This window comes from Oncorhynchus mykiss, chromosome 12 (genome assembly GCF_057628025.1).
Source record: "Oncorhynchus mykiss isolate SJ-2025 chromosome 12, ASM5762802v1, whole genome shotgun sequence".
In the NCBI taxonomy this organism is placed as follows: Eukaryota; Metazoa; Chordata; class Actinopteri; order Salmoniformes; family Salmonidae; genus Oncorhynchus; species Oncorhynchus mykiss.
Genome location: NC_143033.1, coordinates 42,505,523 through 42,528,396, shown reverse-complemented (window position 1 = coordinate 42,528,396; position 22,874 = coordinate 42,505,523). Strand labels below are relative to the sequence as shown.

Below are 22,874 nucleotides of genomic sequence, written 5' to 3'. Positions count from 1 at the left end.
CTGGTGCCATTATGTTCAATAGCAATTATGTAGCTTGCCAGTGCCTGGTCCTTAACAGGTTGGAAAACACTGTTGTAAATGTCTGATTATTTGTTCTTCCTGAAAGGAGCCCAGAACAAAGAGAGGGTAAGAATCTATAAGTTCCTGCTGGAGCACTTTAGACACCTTTAACATTACCATCAAGATCAGCTAGAACATCCTAGGTAAGAGCAACAACTGTGGTAAATTGCAGGGTTCTCTCCAAAGAATGTAAGAGGGGTGATGTGCCACCTTGTGGACTGGCTGCATCACTATGTAAATACAAATATATATATATATGTATGTATATATATATATATATATATATAGCATTTTTTGCTTGATTTGTTATCATTTAAGGACATTTTGTTTCCTCTACATTGCAGGAAATGGCAGTTAGTTGCAAAATATGAGTTCAAATGCATGCTTTGTGGATGGGGAGCTGCCCCTGGACAGTGGTGGGGCGGCGGTGCCTGGTGAGACCTTTGGGATCCTCAGCCTCAAGGAGATCAAGCCGTCAGCGCTGAGTGGGGCGGCAGGGGCTGGTGGCGACGAGTAGATTGCCATGGCCAAGGTGGACCAGAAGAAGATAGTTTCATAGGTACGTTAAACTTTGAATATTGGTACTAGTAAAAATAGATTATGATAATTGTACTTGTAAATAATACAAAAGGGTATCATTTGGTTTCAATTGAAGCTTTAATTATTTACTTTTACAAGCAACATGTATTAATAGTACACACACTGTTTTATTATTAAACAATTGTTGTAGTAGTGATAATATCACTCTTTATGTAATTTACATCCAGTGACTTACAATATACATGCACTTGTCCCACACAGTACTTAAAACCACAACTTGTGTTCCAAGCCACTAGAGGGCGCCAATGGCTAATTAACAAACCCCCATCCATCATTTCATCCACCCACATTCAGAAGAAAGATTTGATCGATAACAAGATTCCCATCATCATCAATCTGAAGAGCATGCTGAAACAGAAGCGCTGGCCAGTTCTGAAGGACATCAGTTCTGAAGGACATCATGGGCTCCCTCCAGGTAAGGGAGAGCGAGAGAGGACAGCCACCATCATGACATGGAGTCCATTGTCAAGGATAACGTCCCTGATAACGACCTTAGAAATTATACTGAACAAAAATATAAAAGAGCAATTTCAAAAATGTTACTGAGTTACAATTCATATAAGGAAATCAGTCAATTGAAATAAATAAATGAGGCTCTAATCTATGGATTTCATTCACATGACTGGGAGTACAGTTATGCATCTGTTGGTCACAGATACCTTAAAAAAGGTAGGGAGACATCGGTGGCATTGTGTTGTGTGACAACTACATATTTTAGTAGCCTTTTGTCCCCAGCACAAGATGCACCTGTATAATGATCATGCTCTTTAATCAGCTTCTTGATATGCCACACCCAGCAGGTGTATGGATTATCTTGATAAAGTAGAAGTGCTCACTAACAGGTATTTAAACACATTGAGAGAGAAATAAGCTTTCTTGTGTGTATGTTATTTCAGCTCATTTACATTTATTTTACTTTTTTTTTCAGTGTAGAAACGTAAAGTCAATCTAAACTTAAATGTTTAAAACACTTTTTGAAGAGTAAAAAACATAAGACTACGTATGATTTGCCATACAAAATATATTCCGGACTACCGCAGCAACACAGTGACATAATACAAACAGTCCGGAGTCTCACTCTTGATAATACCATCATAGAACCCCCCCATTCTGTTCGCCTCACATAACTCATGCTGTATTTTAACAACTATACATTCTAAAAACATTTAACAAGACTAGCCAGGCCATGACGGACCTCCACATGAGGTCTGTGGTGTACACCACCGTTGGGTTCGCAGAATAGCAGTGGATACCTCTCCTAGAAACTGGACAGGAACATCAACTAGGATATACTCGGATTCAGGTTGACCACTGTAGGTTTTAGCCTGATTCCCCCCCCCCCCCCCCCCCGTTAAGGTGAGTGAACTGCCTGAGCTCTCTGCAGTGCCTTATCAGTTTCAGAGTCTTGCAAGCAAAAAGTTCATGATTTAGTGACAACATCCCTTACAAGCTGTCCCACAGCTTCACCACAATATTTCGGTTGTTTTTATGTGTTCTAAACCCAGAGGCACAACATCACCATACTTACAGGAACACTTTCGAAATAGACCAGGCCAAGGTTTTAGGTTTGAGAAGTCAGTGAGAGAAGTGAAAGGTTCTTCCTTAGTTGTTAATTTTCTCAATCTAAAGGCACAACCTAGATTCAAGCCCATGTCTGAAGTAATTGAACATGTTACTACTCCAACCTCGTGAAAGTGACAAACTGACACGTTTTAATTTGTCAAAAACAATACATTTATGGATTCTTTCAACCCGACTGCCACCCACACAAGGTTTCAATCCACACAACGTTTCATGACCCTAAACCCGCCTGGGGGACTGCAGGTTATGAGTCAACATGTGCATCACTAATACATCCTAAACAGGGCTGAAAAGTGACTGGTAGCAGGAATATATAACTACTTATGGTAATATATACATGTGAACAGGAGTAATATTGACCAGTAGCAGGATAAATACTAATGTTCATGGAAATCAATTAATGAACAGCAGTGTAATGGAGTAATACATCTAATCAATTACCATTTTAGCAGCAGGTTAGGTTGTCTGAGTGGGTAGAGACCTGTGGATGGGCATAGAATCTGTTTGGATAGTCTGAGGCAGAGCAGTAGTTTTGATCCATTTTAAGTCTGTTTGTCTAGCTGAACCTTGATGCACCGGTACCGCCTGCTGGACAGTAGTATGGAGAACATACGAGGGTCACCAGTATCATCTCATCTCTCGTTTCATGATAAGCATATGGACACATGTAGCCCACATGGAGGGGTTTTTACGTACATCCAAAACGGAAGCTGGCGAAAATCATGTAGGCCTACACAATACCTAGATAAAAAGGCGATGTCCGTTCACTGTTTTGCTGCTTCCAAATTTGATCTTTGAATAAAGCTTGGGTGAATTTTCAAAGCAGTCTCAAGAGTCAAAACGTTTATTGCTAGGCTTGGCTACTTGGCGAACACAAGTAGCCTTCTTTGAGGGAGAGGTTTTAATCAAATGAAAGCAAATGGTAAAAAACATGATTTTTTTTTCTTCTTTTTCTTAATACTTAATAGTATATGAGGCTTTGGTGACAAAACAGATGGCACTGTGATAGACTGCATCCAATTTGTTGAGTAGAGTGTTGGAGGCTATTTTATCAATTACATCGTCGAGGATCGGTAGGATGGTCAGTTTTACAAGGGTATGTTTGGCAGCATGAGTGAATGATTCTTTGTTGCGAAATAGGGAGCTGTTGGGAGCTAATCATAACTTCTGTTTAATTTTCACTTTGGGATTTATTTTCAGCTGCTGCTACAGCGGCACAAGTGCCAAACACATTGTTTATTCCATGTGTAACTGTGTTGTATGTGTCAAACTGCTATGCTTTATCTTGGCCAGGTCACAGTTGCAAATGAGAACTTGTTCTCAACTAGCCTACCTGGTGAAAAATAAATACACAAAAAAATGCTGTTTTTATTCAAATATAGAAGTATCTATCCCTGTCAATCCTGGTATTACAAATGCATTTTGAAAGATATCTGGCTGTTAAATATAGAATATGAAGCAATGTCTGAATCAGAATTTCAATTGTCTACAAGCTACATATTTAATTTCATTTGTCATATGCGCCGAATACAACAGGTGTAGTAGGCCTTACAGTGAAATGCTTACTTACAAGCCCTTAACCAACAATGCAGTTTTAAGAAGAAAAATAAATAAGTAAAAAATAGAAAATAAAAGTAACAAATAATTAAAGAGCAGCAGTAAAATAACAATAGTGAGGCTATATACAGGGTCAATGTGCGGTGGCACCGGTTAGTTGAGGTACTATGTACGTGTAGGAGTTAGTGACCATGCATAAATAATAAACAAAGTAGCAGCAGCGTAAAAGGGGGGGATGCAAATAGTCTGGGTAGCCATCTGATTAGCTATTCAGGAAGCTGTTCAGGAATCTTATGGCTTGGGGGTAGAAGCTGTTAACAAGTCTTTTAGACCTAGAATTGGCGCTCCAGTCCTGCTTGCCATACGGAACACGAGAGAACAGTCTGTGACTAAGGTGGCTGGAGTCTTTGACAATTTTTAGGGCCTTCCACTAACCCCACCTGGTATAGAGGTTCTGGATGGCAGGAAGCTTGGCCCCAGTTATGTACTGGGTTATACGTACTACCCTCTGTAGTGCCATTCGGTTGGAGGCCGAGCAGTTGCCATACCAGGCAGTGATGTAACCAGTCAGGATGCTCTCGATGTTGCAGCTGTGGAACCTTTTGAGGATCTGAGGACCCATGCCAAATCTTTTCAGTCTCCTGAGGGGGAATAGGCTTTGTCATACCCTCTTCACGACTGTCATGGTGTGTTTGGACCATGATAGTTTGTTGGTGACATGGACACCAAGAAACTTGAAGCTCTCAACCTGATCCACTACAGCCCTGTCGATGAGAATGGGGGTGTGCTCGGTCCTCCTTTTCGTGTAGTCCACAATCATCTCCTTAGTCTTGATCACGTTGAGGGAGAGGTTGTTGTCCTGGCACCACACGGCCAGGTCTCTGACCACCTCCTTGTAGGCAGTCTCGTTGTTGTTTGTAATCAGGCCTACCACTGTTGTGTCGTCTGCAAACTTGATGATTGAGTTAGAGGCGTGCGAGGCCATACAGTCATGGGTGAACAAGGAGTACAAGGGGTGGATGAGCACGCACTGTATGTGGGAACTCCTTCAAGACTGTTGGAAAGCATTCCTCATGAAGCTGGTTGAGAGAATGCCAAGAGCGTGCAAAGCTGTCATCAAGGCAAAGGGTGGCTACTTTGAAGAATCTCAAATATAAAATGTGTATTGATTTGTTTAACACTTTTTTTTGGTTGCTACATGATTCCATGTGTTATTTCTTATTTTAGATGTCTTAACTATTATCCTAAAATGTAGAAAATAGTCAAAATAAAGAAACTCTTGAATGAGTAGGTGTGTCCAAACTTTTGACTGGTACTGTATATTTATTGTCACATATCAGTTTGCAAACAATGTAAAAAATAATAATATTTTAGTCAATAAAACTGCATACAAAAATGTTTTGCTTTCTTGAGGAAGACAGCTCCAGAATTAAAGTGTTTCAGCCTTGCTCAGTCCTGTCTGTGGTGGTGGGGCAGCCAGCGGAAAATACGTAGAGTAGGGGTTGGGAATGTTCTCTAGTGTCGCCGTGATTGGCTCAGTGTTCTGTCAATCATGGGGACACTACGTCACCGCAAAATCTACAGGGAGAGCTAGACAATTCAAGCCCCTTGGGTGCTGCCATAGAGTTACATCAGAAGTACCCATCCAAGAAGGCTCAAGGTAATTGGCCACAGATAAAATGACGTCAAATCAAGTTATATCTACTGTAGATTTGATTGGACTTATCGTGTCAACATCATACTTTCAAAATCTTAGCTAGCAGTCATCATCATGAATCAAGTCGACAATCTACTGGCAAATCCTTTTCAATCCTTGTCATGTGAAGAGAAATGATAGATAAAACGTATCGGTGCAAAGAAAGCTCTGCTGTCGGGACAGATTTATGTAGGCCCTAACAGTTTGTGGACACCGTTTGTCACCATTATAGCGAAATTAATGAAAAGTCTAGTGTTGTGTTGTGGCTTTGCTGGCATGCATTGGTGATGAAAAAGAAGTTTGCCTCACCAAGATTTACATAGTAAAATCACCACGGGTGGTATTTTCAGGTACTGTCAACAATTTACTGACTAAATGAAAGGTCCTTAATGTAGAGAGAAAAGTGCTGCCATTAAGCCACAAATCAATGGCTGGCGGCCCCATGATAAATCTCACCAAGAACAGTGTCCGGAGGTGGCCATTTTCCAGTCACTAAAGTCATCAGTTGGCACTAAGCTGCAACGCTAGAAGTTCTACTATCTTAAAAGCTGCTAAACCTAATGCCAAACCCTACACTTGATCCTAACCAAACTGCTAACCTTATGTCTAATGTTAAAGACCAAAAAGCTAATTTCCCAACATAATATCCTTGTTACATGTTACTCAGGTAACATAAACTAAGTTACATTCGGGAAAGGAGTCAGCACCATCTTCAGTGACCGGAGAACAGGTATGCTAAATTTTGATCTTTCGACAGATGCCAATTGATCATAAGAACATTGTGATAATGTGTTTGGTTTGACTGTTTGTTTTTTTTCTTCACAGGTTCAAAGACTGGGGAAGATGTCACCTGATCAGCAGCAAGTAAAAATTGTAAAGCGTTAAACCATTTTAAATGGGTCGAATGTTTCACCTGATTATTCTCTTGTATTTTCAGAACTCGTGTCAAGGTAATGGAACTTGCAGTCCCCACTCAATAATAAAACAACAAGACAAATCCAGCAATAGTTGTTTATTTTTCTCTTTTTCATGTTCTCTTCTGTCCGCACTGAACACACTCAATGTCCTATCTAATATTTACTGTTTTTATTTTTGTAAATTAAAATCCACTGCACATGTCAGAATATTAGAAGTGAGTTTTATTATTCATAGACATACGGTTTAAGAATTCTCAGAGGATTTGTACCTGGCCTGAGATGGGTGATACATGAGTGTGGTTCAGAAAATAATCAATAAATTAAACATGTGAACACTTGAAAAGCTTGAACCTTGACATGACTTCAATGCCAACCTCCAGCATTGGGGAAATTAGAGGAAGATTTTCAACACTGGATAGATGGAACCTCATGATCTTTGGATTGGAGGAAATGTGATTGGCAGTTACTATTTGGCTTAGCTAGCCCCAACCACAGAACATGTATTGGAATACATCTTTCACTGTGTATTTACAACTAAATTGTAGGTTTTAAAGAAAGGGCTTGTAGATAACATCTATTTTCAATGCCTTGGAAGTTGCAGGTGTTTTCTGGCTTTATGGTAAATGTAGGCCACATGCTTTTGTGTTTCTCCATCCATTTAGTCTGTTAAACTTTGTATGTTCTTCTGTTTGTGTACTAGTGCTGTGTCTTTACTCTTTACCAAAAATAATTCCCACTATATTTAGGCACTAATACATCTCTATTTCTACTCCAATGGAAATGAGTTTAATCCTTCAAAGAATGTGAAACGAGAATCTATTTACAAAGCAAAGCAGATATGTACAAATTATTTGGGTGGGAAAATGTTACACTATTCTTGTCTTAAGAATAGGTGGCAATGTCATTCCTCTCAAACGCTGTTTGTAGAGTTAAAAATGCCATTAAAGTTTATGTTAAAAGTGTTGAAGCTGATCTATTGTTGTAATGGCAGAAGGCACTTAAAAGGAATGATCTTTATCAATGTACAAAGGAAAAACTTCAGTACCTGTTTTGTGAAAAACTATTTGTTTATCAGGCAATTGTTGTGTATGTATCTCAGAATGTTTTGTAACTCTTGGAAATGTCTGAAATGAATTTGGGAAAATGTCAAATACCATTTGTCTAAGTTGTTTACTTCAATTTTCTATTTCAAATTCAGTTTTCAGTTATTTTTGCCTGGAGTAGAGATGATTGAACAGTATTGATATCTTCCTATGTGCTAACATTAGGCAGATCAGCTCTACCATGACCATGTCTTTTTCAAACCATGGAAAGAGTTTCATATTGCCTCCTTTTGGTAGTTTTATATCTGATTATTCTCCAATGTTTTTCACCATAGTCTCGATTGGTGGGGGTGGGAGGGAACAAACAATTATCTATATACAATCAGTACAATTGTTAGCCAACATCAACCCTGTATTATTACAAATACTGAACATATTCCTGACATACAGCAAAAAACCCAACCTGGACAGTATATTCAAAATATACAAGATAAACAGAAAGCACAGAAGGACACTTTAAAATCAAGGATATGCACCACTGATTGTGTACAGTGTTTCCTAGCTTTTGGCTGGTACTCTTTGAAGCCTCCTACTGTCTAAGACTATATCTACAATACAAACATCAACATGTAACTTTCTTTCAATATTAACATGGAAATCCCAGCAGTAAATAAAATATCTAAGACCATTCTAGAGGAAAACCTTGAGATGCTAGGTTTTGTAATTACATTTTTTTTTTCATGATCAGGAAAGGTGACTGTTTACAGCTGAATATTGATTGAGTGGTTGAAACTTAGATATTTTTCCCAAAACCAAATAAAAAAAACGGTTAGTATTTTACAAATATTTAAAAAAGTAAACCTTTATCTATAGGCGTTTCAAAATATATTCCATCAAAAATAGTCTGACATTTTGCTGGTAGAAAAAAAAAGTTATAAATGACAGGTTTTTGAAGCAAATGTTTACAGTAGAAATGTGTTGTGTTAGATTTACTTCAGAACTTAGCTAAATACTTTTTTCCCTCCTAGCAGAAGATCTTACATAAATGTTGTTTTTTTTCCCCGCAGATGATGTTAAATACCTTTTAAAACATGCAATAACTAACTCCATAATTTAGCAAAATAAGTTGATTGGTGATGAAAGCGGTCAACAAGTTGGTTTCAAAACTTGTCTGTAACAATGGTTAACAGTTCTATATAGATGTGAAAACTTGTCTGTAACAATGGTTAACAGTCTATATAGATGTGAAAACTTGTCTGTAACAATGGTTAACAGTTCTATACAAATGTGAAAACTTGTCTGTAACAATGGTTAACAGTTCTATATAGATGTGAAAACTTGTCATCTTTGGCAAACTTGAATCATTTCAGACATGCTGAGAGCTCAAGGCACGTACTGTGGCAGCTCACTGGTCATCTCACACACTTAATGAGTTCCGTCCAAAGTACCACACCTTTCACTTCCATGCCCTTCGTCTTTCTCTTCAGATGACAAACGAAGATTTGTGTCGGAAGTCGCCCTGGAATAAAAAGGAAGAGCAAGTAAGCTAAAGTTAAAGGACTGCCTAGTTGAACTTTTTGGAGTTAAAAAAATTGTAGTTTTTCTTTACGCACCTCGTCCTCGGCTCTGACGTAGTCCACTCCTTCTCCTTTGGCTGGTGCTTTGTAACTGTGAAACACAACGGAGACATGATCAGAAGGCATTATGCTGTTGCAAAAACAACACATTTCTAGAAAGAATTGTTCCATGCATGTTATAAAACCAGGTCAAGTTGTGAGGTCAAGCTTGTTCATGAAGTCTAAATTGGCAAATGTTAAACCTCAATGAGCCATGACCCATCACTATTGCCGCTCAAGAGGAAGTTTCACTCACTTGTTTCCAGTCTGTTTCTGGCTGGCGAAGTAGCCACGCTTGTACGCAAAGCAGAGGCCCACTGTTATGCACAATAGCACCACCACCAGCACTCCCAGGATGATCCTGGCAATATTGATATCATCTGGGGAAGAACAACAGGAAGAATGAAGAATTGATGTTGAGATACCTTCAACTGGCCCTTTATGAATTGAACACCGGACTACTGGAATGACATGCTTCAACAAACAACATGTGTCTTGTGTACAAATTTGTCAGCTGTCAGACAGACTTACAGATTTCCATTGTCTGCGGTCCACACTCTGAGTGGCCCGCGTCGTTCTTTGCTCGGCAGAAGTACTCTGCTGAGTCGTTCATTCTGACAGCACTGAATTTCTGCAGAGGAAAAACCAACAGCAGCAAGTCTCAATTACACTCAGTATAAACGGAGTCCTTTCATTCTGGTGTATTTACTGCATGTGGGAAAGTGCAGGCTTATAACGAGGTTCAATTTGAATTACATTGGGGGTGGAACTGTCCCGAAAATGAGTTGCTTTATTGTTCAACAGATATCCCTTCAGTTCTCATTGTATGCTGTCTCCCATCAGATTTTAACCCACGTTAATGAAGGTCTTGTCCTCTAATTCTAGTCCTGTTACTAATTAGTTAGCTTTCAGTTGGATATGAAAAGCAGATTTGGCAGCATGTGCTGGTGGTCTTCAAGGACAAGCGGCCAATATGAACAGTAGTAGGGTGTGACTCCCTGGAAGTAAAGTATGTCAGTGACAGCCAGGCCAAACTTTAGAAGCCAGTGTAAAGGTTGAGTGGAGTGAAAAGGCCGAGCCACTGACTATCTGGCTGAGCAGGGGAGAGGGAGTTCAGGAATGTGCCAATGAGGACAGCAGATTCCCCTAATGGCCCAAGCCCCCTCACACCATCAACTGTCACCCCAAAATATCTGCCCCTACCGCTGGGGGCAAGGCCACCACCCCCGCAGCCTCGCCTTGCACTACAGTGGCCCCTTCCCTCCCAGTCACCGCACACAAACACACACTCACCAGGGTGCCTGTTTCGGCGTTGAGCGTGTAGGAGGAGTTGATGAACTTAGGGCTGGTCTTGGGGTCATCTGGGATTTCCTCCTTGTTGCGGAACCATTGGTACTGAGACTTGGGGAAACCTTGATCCTCCACGCATCGCAGCTCTGCCGCCGTCCCTACAGGCACCGATTTGGGGACAGCACATTTTGGCACCACTGGCTTCACTGTGGACACAATCACACATTTAGCAATGGCAACATTCAGCATCTGATTGTGTCAAAAACAGCATAGCCTATGATACACACTGAATTGTAGTTACTAGGCCAATGAATGATCTCGGAGGGTGGGAATGTGTTTTTTGCCCCGTGCCAAACCCTGCCAACACTTTCCATCTTTAGCACTGCGATTTAGCGAGGGTGCAGTTTCAGAGGTTTCCCCATATAGCCCAGAACACGCCTTTGGGGCAGGGACGGGCCTGTCAAAAAGCATCCTCATACACTACGTGTGCCAAAAGGTTGGCGTGACCTAAAACACGGTTTCAGCTTACAGCATCGATAGTTGTAACCACTAATGCAGCTCGGTTTTAGTAAAACAGAGGAAAAACAAGTCCCTGTAAACTGATATGGCTGTTTTAGGTACAAAGACTACATGTTCATTGTGTTTTGTATGTTATGTTTCATAGCAACTTTCAAAGCTTCAAGGTTTAAGACTAACGGCAAACATTTTAGCAGTGAAATTATGAGATGCATTAAATCATGATGAGATGATGAGATGCATTATTGCAACGCAAATGACTGATGGCAAACATGTAATTTCACAGAGGTAGCAGCAATGCTCCCTTCCCCAAACATGTCATTTCAGTCATAGCCACAAGGTGATGCATCTTCTTGTGGGTGTATAGTCTTGAATTTATTCTGGTTTCAATATTATACCACAGTTTACTGTAGTAATACAACTAATGATGTGCTTCTGGTGCAAGAAGCTGATGATGATGTGTTGAGCAGATGTGAAGAAATGTGGCTGGCTGGGATGATAGACCTACCTCTTACGACGAGGTTGATCAAAATCTCATCAAAGGATTTAAGGTCAGTCTGGGCGCTGACCTCGCAACGGTAACTGGCTGAGTCTGATCTTGTGGCGTTGGTTATCACCAATGTCGCAGGCTCTCTGATCATTGCTCTGCCCTCCAAATCTCCTGCAGGATTAAAAAAACATGCTTTAAGTTGCCATTGATTTAATACAGGAATAATTCATGATGAGTATAAAACAGAATGTCGTTCCCTCATTAGTCCAAGTTGTTTGTGTCTGTAAGAGGATTTGAACATTTTTGGGGGGGGGTTTGTCACTTTGATATTGATGTTGGAGATATTAGTGAAGACGCCATTATGACAAAGCACTCCGTTGAGTCTGTTACCTGAGATTTTCTTCTCAAAGTAGACATAACTGGGCTCCCCATCCTTAATTTTCTTCCATTCAATTCTTGGGTTTTTTGTGGAGATGGACTCTATCAAACAGGACAATTCGATAGCTGCCAGAGGAGACAAGAGGGAATTAGATTTAAGGTTTTTTTTTAAAGGAAGAAGCAGAGGGTCGATGTTATCTACTTCTGGTTCCTTAGTGTCATGTCAAGGTCAAGCAGGAAATGTTTGTAACTGATTGTCATGTTGGTGTATATATTACGACATCTCTATTGGCTCTTACATTCAAACTCGTTGGCCCATGGCGCATCATTCGTTGTTTTCAGTATTACTGCCAATACGTTGAAGTAGCCTGCAAAACAGGAAAGGAAAAAATATGAGCCTTACTAACAAACGTTGCTATTACACACACGTGCAATGTCCATTGGTAGCTGTTTGCAGTGCTGTGGTATGTCAGCTGGCTGTTATGCCTGCATTAGGGATGTTTCTAACCAGTCAGTTCATCCAAAATTCCAGAAAGTCAATCAACATCAACCCCTCCATCCCCTTGCTCCCAGTCTACCACCCCACCCAGACGCATTCTTCATTCTTTCCAGCGTACCATGACCTGGATCTGTTACCTTCCATTTTTAGTCTGGCGGGGCGAACCAATGCGGACATACTCAGTTTCTGCGCACGGTGGGTAATTGTGCAGGGAGACGGGCGCCCTTCTCTGTGCGAGCTCTCCCGTGCCAGTGGCAGCCTAGCCGCCTGCCCGAACCCTCTCTTTCTTTCTCTCTCTCTCTCTGCTCCTGACACGTGTGCCCATGTAGCAGTAATGGGCCATGAGTGCCCTGGAAACACGCCCGCTTTTGTCTATGACAGAGGGATGTACTATAAAAAGTTTAATTGAAGCAATCTTAAATGTGTTTTCTTCTGAACAAACTAAATTATCTAACATTAATGGCAGGTAATTTCACTTCTTTTAACGAAAAAAATACACAGCGTTTTCACATATGTAGACACTGGGTTGGTGCTGGAGGTTGAAAAGTGATGGAGTTGCAAGTCATTTATCTTACATGTAATTTCAAGATATTTTACCTTAAATCGTCTTATCTTTAAATGAGATAAATTACTTGCAACTCAATCACTTTTCAACCTCATATTCATTATTTCCAGCACCAAACCAGTGTCTACATATGTGAAAAGGCCGGGCTTCTATGATCTGTGGTTAAAAAGATAAAAAGAGTCCTAAAAAATGCTTCTCTGTGACATCACAGGGTGGGATTAAAAGTTTTTTTTAAAAATGATTTTCAAAACCTGCAACAAGTTTTTAGCCAGAGGGAGGGTATTTTCTAGCTCCCTACATCACCGTGACTCTCATAGTGTTTGAAAATCACAGTTTAGAACTTTTTAACATTATTGTTTTCTACCAAACATACAAATGTAGAGACACTGGTTTGGTGCTGGCATTTTTTAGGCAAAAAAAATATCTGCCAATGATAGTAGATTGGTAAAAAAAAAACACTAATTTTAATAAATGAATTATCACTCATTATGAGATATTTATGATTGATTAGATTTCACTTTTTGCCGTGTGCACTTCAGAATCATACAGAAAGGCCATGCTCCCACACATGCATCCCAACCCAGTCATACACCCATGAATAGTCTCCCTGAGACTAAAGCTTAGGCTCAAGTAGCTGCTAGAGGCCTAAGCCCCCCAATCCATTAAAAAGACAGGAGCCCATTTAGAGCCTTTTACTGTTTTAGAGTTCACCAGGCCTCTGCTGACACAGTGAATTAGCAAAGCACCACACAGTTCTTTCACACAGTAAGGCGAGTCGGTGACCTGAAGTCTTTCTGAAAGCGTAAGGTCACGGATCCTTTGGTAGACCATTCCCCAGGAAATTCTACTCACACCCAGGCATTAAAGTAGGTGTGTTTTCTGTGACACTCACCCAGTTCCTTGTAAGTCAAGGTCAGTTTGCTTTGGTATCATACCAGTTCCCTGCTATCCAATGCACTATCCAATGCAAGCATGGTTGAGGGAGCTGACTGGGGTTGCCTTCTAAAGCAGACAGGGTAAGCTGCTTACCCTAATGTCTCTGAGATCATTACTAGATCACAGCTTGTTTACCTTATGTCGTCAGTTTAAACACCATGCTATTGTCCCACGTTTTGAAAAAGGTGATTATCCGCCCTCTTACATTAATCTTATATTGAACAATTAATGAGATGTAGTAAGGGAGTGATCCGTTTACCCTCACTTCTTGGACAGACCAGAGCCTTAGATATGCAGTTTTAGAAACTGTTTTTCGTCCAGTCAGCATTACATGGCAATACAGGAATTTTGATAGTGCACAGGGCTGCGGGCCAGAATGTTGTAGGTTGGCATACCACTGTAGACAAGAGTAGGGGTGGAAATATCGCCTTTATGGTAAAAACATTGCATGAATCTGTCATCGTATTTGCAGGTCAGAGAAAAAAATTGCCTTTTAGAAACATTTCACGCAATTGTACTTCATTTTACATATTAGGAGATTATTTTTTATGACCACACAAATTACTGAAATTGCAGGCTAAGGATGGACAGAGAAATAGGTCTATGTGTTTATCTTATCATATTTCTGCAATTCCAAATCAGTGTGTCTTGTTTGCAACGAACCTGTCGCTGTTTCTAAACATTTTGATCTGAGCGTGGTACTTTCAAAAGTTAGGCCTACCTTTCCACCCTAGGCCGACCAACACAGAAAAATGTCTGCTTTAACTGCTGGCTACTCTTCTTCTGTGGCTTAACCCAACAAAAAAAGGTCACAAGTGTTTACCGAAAAGCTGTCTGGGTTTAAACAAAAACATTATATTGTACCGAAAGTGAATAGCTTAATCAATTGATAGTGACAGAATTAGATTACTTCTCAAGCAGTCTATTTTTTGTCTCCTCGGTTAAAGGTTGTAGCTCAGCCTCTGAATGTCAAAGAAAATTAAACAATGAAATCCCCATATCCACCGGAGTTACATCTTTCCCTGTCACGCCCTGACCTTAGAATTCTTTGTTTTCTTTATTGTTTTGGTTATGTCAGGGTGTGACATGGGTGATGTATGTGTTTTTTGTACTGTCTAGGGGTTTTGTAGGTTTACAGGGTTGTTTATCATCTAGGTGTTTATATATGTCTATGGTTGCCTAGATTGGTTCTCAATTAGAGGCAGGTGTTTATCGTTGTCTCTGATTGGGAACCATATTTAGGCAGCCATCTTCTTTGGGCAAAAAGCACTGTTATAGATCAGTTTATATAATCGGATCCATTTTATTTTCTTCAAAATGTTTAGCTAACAAGGGGTAGGCCTGTGCTTTTTGCCATTTTATTTAATAAAAAGCCCATAACATCACTGGGGCCGAGCTCCCTGCCATCCAGAACCTCTATATCAGGCGGTGTGAAAAGAAGGCCCAGAAAATTGTGAAAGAAACCAACCACCCAAGCCATAGACTATTATTTCTGCTGCAGCACGGCATTGGCATTGGTCACTCCAGTATGTAAATGTGGTATTGGACCTGACTTTTTAAATATTTCCGGTATATAGTATGCTTCCTTACTTAAATACACAATAAAGTTTTTCATATTTCTTAATCTTATTTCTTGTGTTTTTTTCTAGTAATACATTGTTATTGATTATTGCACTGTTGGGTTTTGAGTTTGCAAGAAACACATTTTACTGTACTTGTGCATGTGACATTAAAACTTGAAACTTAATAAGCAACTAATTCTAAAACACTGAAAAATACAGAAATGGAATCAATTACAAATGACTATGTTTAAAAAATACTATACCCTCCCCTTGACTGAAATGTAAAAAGCATGACCCTACTCCATTTTCCTCCAGGTAACCATTAGGTAAATGTCGATCCATTGCTAAAGTTGAGGAGTGGGAGCGATGGAAAGGAAGGACTATGAGTAATTCTTTAGTGTAAGCCTTTGAAACTTTAATGTTCCCCACATTGCTAATGTTAATGGCTATGAATCTTTAATAACAGTATTTTGGGCTTTGTCTCTCGAGATGTGATCCATTTAATACAGTTCTAGTTCAGACAGACAACAAAAGTTAGGCCCTGAGAGGAAAAATTTATTCAGTTTGCCTTTTAAAAAACCCACAAGCATTAGAAGTGACAAGGCATAAAAGCAGTATAAAATACAGTATTTTGTTAATACTGTAACAATGCTTGACTGAAAAGCTAATTTACTGTATTTCTAAACTGAAACATCAAATTGTTTTGTCAAAGCCTGAAACATATTCACATATTCTTCTATTTCAGAATATCAAGGGACAAGAAGACATGCCCTTGGTTATGAAAATAGAGCTCTTTGGCCATGCACACCAGTGGTGGGTTTAGCGTCGAAAGAAGGATGCATATCCAATAAGGAACCTCATACCTACTGTAAAATATAGAAGGGGAAAAGGGACACCTAGTCAGTTGCACAACTGAATGCATTCAACCAAAATGTCTCTTCCATATTTAACCAAACCCCTCTGAATCTCTGAAGGGGGGCTGCCTTAATCGACATCCACGTCATCGTCACCCAGGGAGCAGTTGTTGTGGGGGTCAACTGCTTGCTCAAGGGCAGAACGGAAGATTATTCCAACTTGCCAGCTCGGGGATTTGAACAAGCAACTAACCGCTAGGCTACCTGCCGCCCCAGGTAGTTGTGAATCTTTGAAATTATGGGGCTATTTTGCATCCACTATTTTGCTTCCATCTTTAAGACAATAAACCCATATCAGCTTGCCTAAATATATTTCTAAACACAATAGTATTTTGTCTTTGATTTCACAAAACAGCTTTATAATTTTTTTTTACTTGCTAAAAGACTAGCTAAGGCTGTAAATAAGACAGTATTAGTGCATATTTAGTGCTTAAGTTAGCTTGAAACTCCAATAAAAGGTTGTGAGGTCTGGCCTAGAAACAATTGTCCAGGACAAAAATTGCAAAAACTCCAGGAATAAATTCCCATCTACATCCAGAGCATACTCGTTGGGAGTGCAGAAGGCAGCTTTTTAAACAACATACTAAATACTGTGAAAATATACTGTCCCCAACGAGTCCCGACGTTTGGTAATTTACACACAAAATAGTCTAGTCTGCAGGCAGGAAGTCTGAATTCCTAATCATTTCCCTGGTTTGGCAGGCGAGGCTAGCTGAACAATACAAGAGATAGAGCGGATCCAGCAGGCCAGGCCCTTGCTTGAACATACATCCTCTTAACAATGACATCCTCCTTAGCGTTTGCACAGCAACAGATGGAGCTTTCCTGATGGGGGGCATTAGCGGATCGGCGGCAGTGGCCAGTAAAGCATTCGGAGTCTAGGCGGCAATGAGGAAGTGATGACTGTGCGCTGTGGGACAGGTATCTCCCGTCTCTCTTCCCCTGTCTGCCACATCCTGCCCTATGACGCCTGTCTTCCTGTCTATTCCCTCTCCGCCTTGCTCTGGGAGAGACTCTTCCCAGTGCCATGATGCAGCCCCTAACACCTGGGCCTGAGAGGCTGCTCTAGTGTTTCCCACTGGGTTCATATACAGTGGACGAACAGATCTTTGCAGTGTGTGTGCCTTTGTGTGTGTAGTTTAAGCCCTCAAACCATAAAGGTGCTCTGTGACTTATATTAACCTGTCTTTCCTTCTCTCTTTCCCGTCTTCCTGGCAGGGCACATCTGTGTGCGATCTCCCTCGCCTTCCTCAAGAGGGAAGGCTGGTTCTTCTTGGTAATCTTAAAATCCCAGGCGTAGCAGTGCTGAATAACATTTTTAGCAGAGCAACTGGAGAAAAAAGCCATCCCTTAGCTTCATTTCAAATTATACATGCAGATGACATGGAGATGGTGATTGAACTGATGACTAGAGAAAGGATGCCTGCATGTGAATTGGATCCTAGCTTTCTATGGTGTTTTCCTATTTGGAATGGCACAAATATTTCCCCTTCTGGTAGTAAAAGAAAGTTATAGAGGAGTGTGAAGTCATAAATGGAGGGTACCAATTAAGCTTCCCAGTGAAATCCCCAAGTGACAACGCTGCCTAGCACCTCAGCAAGATACTCCCATGCCCCTTTGAAAACCCCAGACATTTAAGTACCTAGTTTGCGAAGTATCTTCTAGTTGCTGTCTTCAAATAATTTTTTGAGTAGTGCACACAAACACGTGATTAGAAATTTGACACATCTCCTCAGTGAACATTCAACAGCACGTGAAGCGGATAATATTCCTCGTTATTTTTAAACTGCTCCATTGGTTCAGTTCCCCCAGGAGGAGGAGGCTGTGCGTTCGCTGAGCAAGTGGTGCCCACAGAGCAATTCATTATCCTCCTTAGTTAGCGATGGCATTGGATGGGATGTGTTTCTGTGCTCTGCAACTTCCACTCCATGTGTGGATTGTGTTAAACTAGGCTCTACCCCAGTGCTAAGAAATACTGTCCAGTACAACACTCCTCAAGACTTAAGCTCTCTTCTCCCTCTACTGCTCTTAAAAGTTCTGCATGGCTCCCTGTTGGCCAAGGTGTGGAAAAGGTCATACATTCTCCAATTCAGCCACTCGGGTAACTGCACTTCTGTACCGCCACAGTGTCTTGGCCTGCCGAGAGTTTAACTTGTAGCCGAGGGAGGCTATGTGAACACTTGGAATAGCCCAAAGAGAGTAAATATTTATCTTCGCAAGCAAAACTAGGTTACAGTTTTTGTCACCACATACAGTGAACTACAAAAGTATTGGGACAGTGACACATTTTGTTGTTGTTTTGGCTCTGTACTCCAGCACTTTGGATTTGAAATGATGCAATGACTATGAGGTTGAAGTGTAGACTGATTATGGATAATGCTGAATGAATCATGAATAATAATGAGTGAGAAATTTACAGAGGGTATTTTCATCCATATCGGTTGAATCGTTGAACCACTTTTTGTACAGAAGTATGTAGCCTTGGTGTGCCTTGGCATGTGCGAGCCTTGGCGTGTGCGAGCTGGAATGACTCAAAGGAGCAGGAGCCTATCTCCAGTTTATGTAGTGTGAGGCAGCTTGAAGTACAAGTACAGCCCCTGGACAGGACCCTCGTCTATCGCTGGCCTTACCCCCAATCTATCTACTTAATGCTGCGTGCCAAGCAGAGACGCATCGGTTTCCCAGAGATGCATCTGGTTCGCATCAGATCTCATTTTTACAGTCTTTGGTATAATTCGGCCGGATCGAACTCACAACCTTCCAATCTCAGGGTGGACACTAACCACAAGGCCACTGAGTTGGTCATAGTCCCCCCATTTTAAGGAACCAAAAGTATTAGGACACAATTCACTTATATGTGTATTAAAGTAGTAAAAAGTTAAGTATTTGGTCCCATATTCATAGCACGCAATGACTACATCAAGCTTGGGAATCTCCAAATTTGTTGGATGTATATGCTGTTTGTTTAGCTTGCGTTTCAGATTATTTTGTGCCCAATAGAAATTAATGGTAAATCATTTATTGTGTCATTTTGGAGTCCCTTTCATTGTAAATTAGAATATAATATGTTTCTAAACACTGGATACTACCATGATTACGGAATAATGAATCATGATGAGTGAGGAAGTTAGAGGCATAAATATCTCCCCCCCCCCCCAAAAAAAAGAATTTGCTAACCTCCTTATTGTAATGGTGAGAGGTTAGCATCTTGGGGGAATGTTTATTCACAATTCATTCAGCATTATCCATAATCATGGTAGCATCCACATTAATGTAGAAGTGTTTAGAAACATATTCTATTCATATTTACAATAAATGTGACCCCAAAATGACACAATACTCTATTTACCATTAATTTCTATTGGACACAAAATAATCTGAAACAACCAAAACAAACAGAAAATGCATCACATTTGTAGAGTAACAAGCTTGATGTAGTCATTATGTGCTATGAATATGGGACCAAATATAATTTTTTTGACTACTTTAATAAACATAAGTGAATTTGTCCAAATACTTTTGGTCCCCTAAAATGGGAGGACTACATGTATGTACAAAAAGTGCTGTAATTTCTAAACGGTTCATTCGATATGGATGTAAATACCTTCAACTTAAAGCTGACAGTCTGCATAAAACAATATGTACATTTACACACCAGAGATGTGTTTCCATCAAACTGACTTATTGCGGATAAAAGGCTGTGCGTGATGACGTAGGGCACGTAAAAAAATAACTTGTTTTAAGTACCGAATAAAAAATACATAAATCGGTTTCAATCACATTTTCAACTATACTGATGGTTTAGTCAGAAAAACTGTTGCATTACAGTATATAGCCAATGTGCCCACTCAAATCTTGGCACGTACTCTAGCCAACAGCTCGCAGATACAGCGCGGGTAAACTACCTACACGATGAGATTATATTTTTTTATTTGTCAAACGGCAACCAAGCATCGATCAACATGTCACCATAACTGATTTGCCTAGTTAAATAAAGGTTAAAAATTCGTAGGTGGAGGACCACACATCAATCACTTAACTCCAAGTTTACTTTGATATGATGGTAATTGTATCGATATTTGCGCATAAAGGTGTTTCCACCGCCATTTCTCAAATAATTAATTTTACTGACACAAAAAGATCCCACCATGTTGAACGAACAAATTGTCGACATTTATAAAATTGTCCCAGCATTTCCTGTTTCTGTCTGCCCGGTCGTGACTTTTTTCATATGTCAGGTAATTCATTCGCATGGAATGGTTGGCTAAAAACCTGGTTACAGAGAGTCTGTTTTTCTTTGGTCGGTGCTGTGAGCAATTTACTGGGAGGCCCTTCATGAAATGTGCAGGCTAAACCACATTGTGTTTTGAGTTACTTTTATCCCACTAAAACCAAATGCTTTCACAATACTGTTAGACAGGATAGTGTTCAACAGAAGTAAAATGAAAATAGCCTATAATCTCAGTGGCATGCTTTGCTTTCTCTCAAAAATACAGATCTGATTTGTTTTACCCCTAGGAGATGCCAATTCCCACTTAGCTTAGCTGCAAATTTATACACTGTGTCTGGACTCAGCCAGACTAATGAATTCATGAATTGACATTTATATTCCATATAGAATAAACTCCTTTCTAAGAAACGATTAGCCCTGACCCCAAAACAAAGCATGTTCCAGTTTCCACAGTTTCTATACCAAAGCATGCAAATTTCCCTTCCCCCACCAGTAACCAGGAGCTCTGGTTGTCAGGGTTGGGGAGTGACTGAATACAGTTAATCTCTTACATGTAATCTGATTACAAAACAACTGTAAATCTAATATGTTACCAGAAAAAAAGTATTGTAATCAGATAACAGATACTTTTGAATACTTTTAAAATTCAGAAAGAACGTTTGTGAAAAAAGACTGATACATTTCTGTTTTCTCAATGACTTTAAATTAGGCATTGAAAAAAGGTGCAAGTTAAAAAATTTTCCACCTGAGGGAATCTGACCACAAGTCAAATGTGTTTGATGGATAATTTGTGTTCTTTCCTGCCTCTTGTGGGGAAAGTAATCAGATTACATTACTGAGTTTGGGTAATCCAAAAATTGCGTTAACCCACTGTTACTAGGCCGTCATTGTAAATAAGAATTTGTTCTTAACTGACTTGCCTAGTTAAATAAAAGGTTAAAGAAAAAAATAGAAAAAAATACAGATTACATTTAGAAAGTAACCTACCCAACCCTGCTGGTGGTGGCCCACCTTTTTTATGAGCTGGGGGGAAGTGGCTAAATGGGGGTTTTCCATTACAGCACCATTGTGTTGCCAGTGATTATGTTAATTTTTTATAAAAAAAAATATTTTACATTTATTTAACTAGGCAAGTCAGTTAAGAACAAATTCTTATTTTCAAAAGTACCAGTGGCCTGGGCTTGGCCCCAGGTTAGACCAGGTCCGCCGAAGCAATGGCCCATAAGATGGAAACAGCCTTTTGGGGAAAACACTGGTGGTAAGTCCTTAGTAGAAATGTGCCAAACTGACCTCAAGTCTTCAGTGAAAATAACAACAACAATAGCAGGGACCGGTTTTAGGGCAAAGCTTGCAGGCCGTGTGACCGCAGGTTGTGTTGTCACAGCTAAGGTCATCCAGCAGTGTCAGTGACCTCCAGTTCCTCAGTGGAGGTCACTCTCGACAGCTGACTTGACCGGTCAACTTTGTTATCCCCTCTCACCCCTATTTTTACGCTTCAGGTCCAACACAGTTTAACATTGTTGTGGGGATACATAGTGGCGAGGGCACACTGAAGCCTCTTTATATAAGAAGTGAAGATTACCACCATGGGCCGACTAACACCATTACCAGAGGTATTTAGTTGAATTTTCACCCCGTTTCTTGGACGATAAGCAAAATCGCCCACCATTTGCTTTCGTAAAGTGCCACTTCTCTTCTTATTGGATGATACTAATAACCTATCGTTTCAATCAAACACTGGATCCATCTGTTCATCCTCCAAGCTTGAGCTCTGACAAGATATTCTGAAACGAAAGGTTTGTCTGCTGTCACAGATGGGCACAGATGAAACCCGAGGAGCAATATAAGCATCTGCGCATAGGCGGCAATGAAATACAATGAACAAAAATATAAACGCAACATGTAAAGTGTTGGTCCCATGTTTCGTGACCTAAAATATAAGATACCAGAAATGATCCAAAAGCTTATTTCTCTCCAATGAAATACACAAATGTGTTTACATCCCTGTTTGTGAGCATTTATCCTTTGTCAAGATAATCATTCACCTGACAGGTGTGGCATATCAAGAAGCTGATTAAACAGCATGATCATTACACAGGTGCACCTTGTGCTGGGGACAATAAAAGGCTACTGTAAAAGGTGCAGTTCTGTCCCACAACACAATGCCACAGATGTCTCAAGTTGAGGGAACGTGTAACTGGCATGCTGACTGCAGGAATGTCCACCAGAGCTGTTGCCAGAGAATTGAATATGCATTTCTTTAGCCGCCTCCAACATCGTTTTAGAGAATTTGGCAGTACGTCCAACCAGCCTCACAACCGCAGACCACATGTAACCACGCCAGTCCAGGACCTCCAGATCTGGCTTCTTCACCTGTGGGATCGTCTGAGACCAGTCACCCGGACAGCTGATGAAACTGTGTT

At 40.3% G+C, this 22,874-nt stretch overlaps 1 protein-coding gene across 1 annotated transcript in view; it reads right to left on the bottom strand.

Moving 5' to 3' along the window:
- Nucleotides 1–6,491: 6,491 nt before the first annotated feature.
- The window catches only part of LOC110537617 (junctional adhesion molecule 3B), a 53,613-nt gene continuing 37,230 nt past the window's right edge, over nt 6,492–22,874 (bottom strand). Inside the window, exons 2-9 of the mRNA XM_021623792.3 lie at nt 12,044–12,112; nt 11,757–11,870; nt 11,385–11,537; nt 10,364–10,566; nt 9,602–9,701; nt 9,327–9,450; nt 9,068–9,122; nt 6,492–8,973 (exon numbers count right to left, since the gene is read on the bottom strand). Coding sequence (XP_021479467.2) covers nt 8,938–8,973; nt 9,068–9,122; nt 9,327–9,450; nt 9,602–9,701; nt 10,364–10,566; nt 11,385–11,537; nt 11,757–11,870; nt 12,044–12,112 — 854 coding nt within the window. The 3' untranslated portion in view covers nt 6,492–8,937. The remainder of the gene's footprint in view (nt 8,974–9,067; nt 9,123–9,326; nt 9,451–9,601; nt 9,702–10,363; nt 10,567–11,384; nt 11,538–11,756; nt 11,871–12,043; nt 12,113–22,874) is intronic.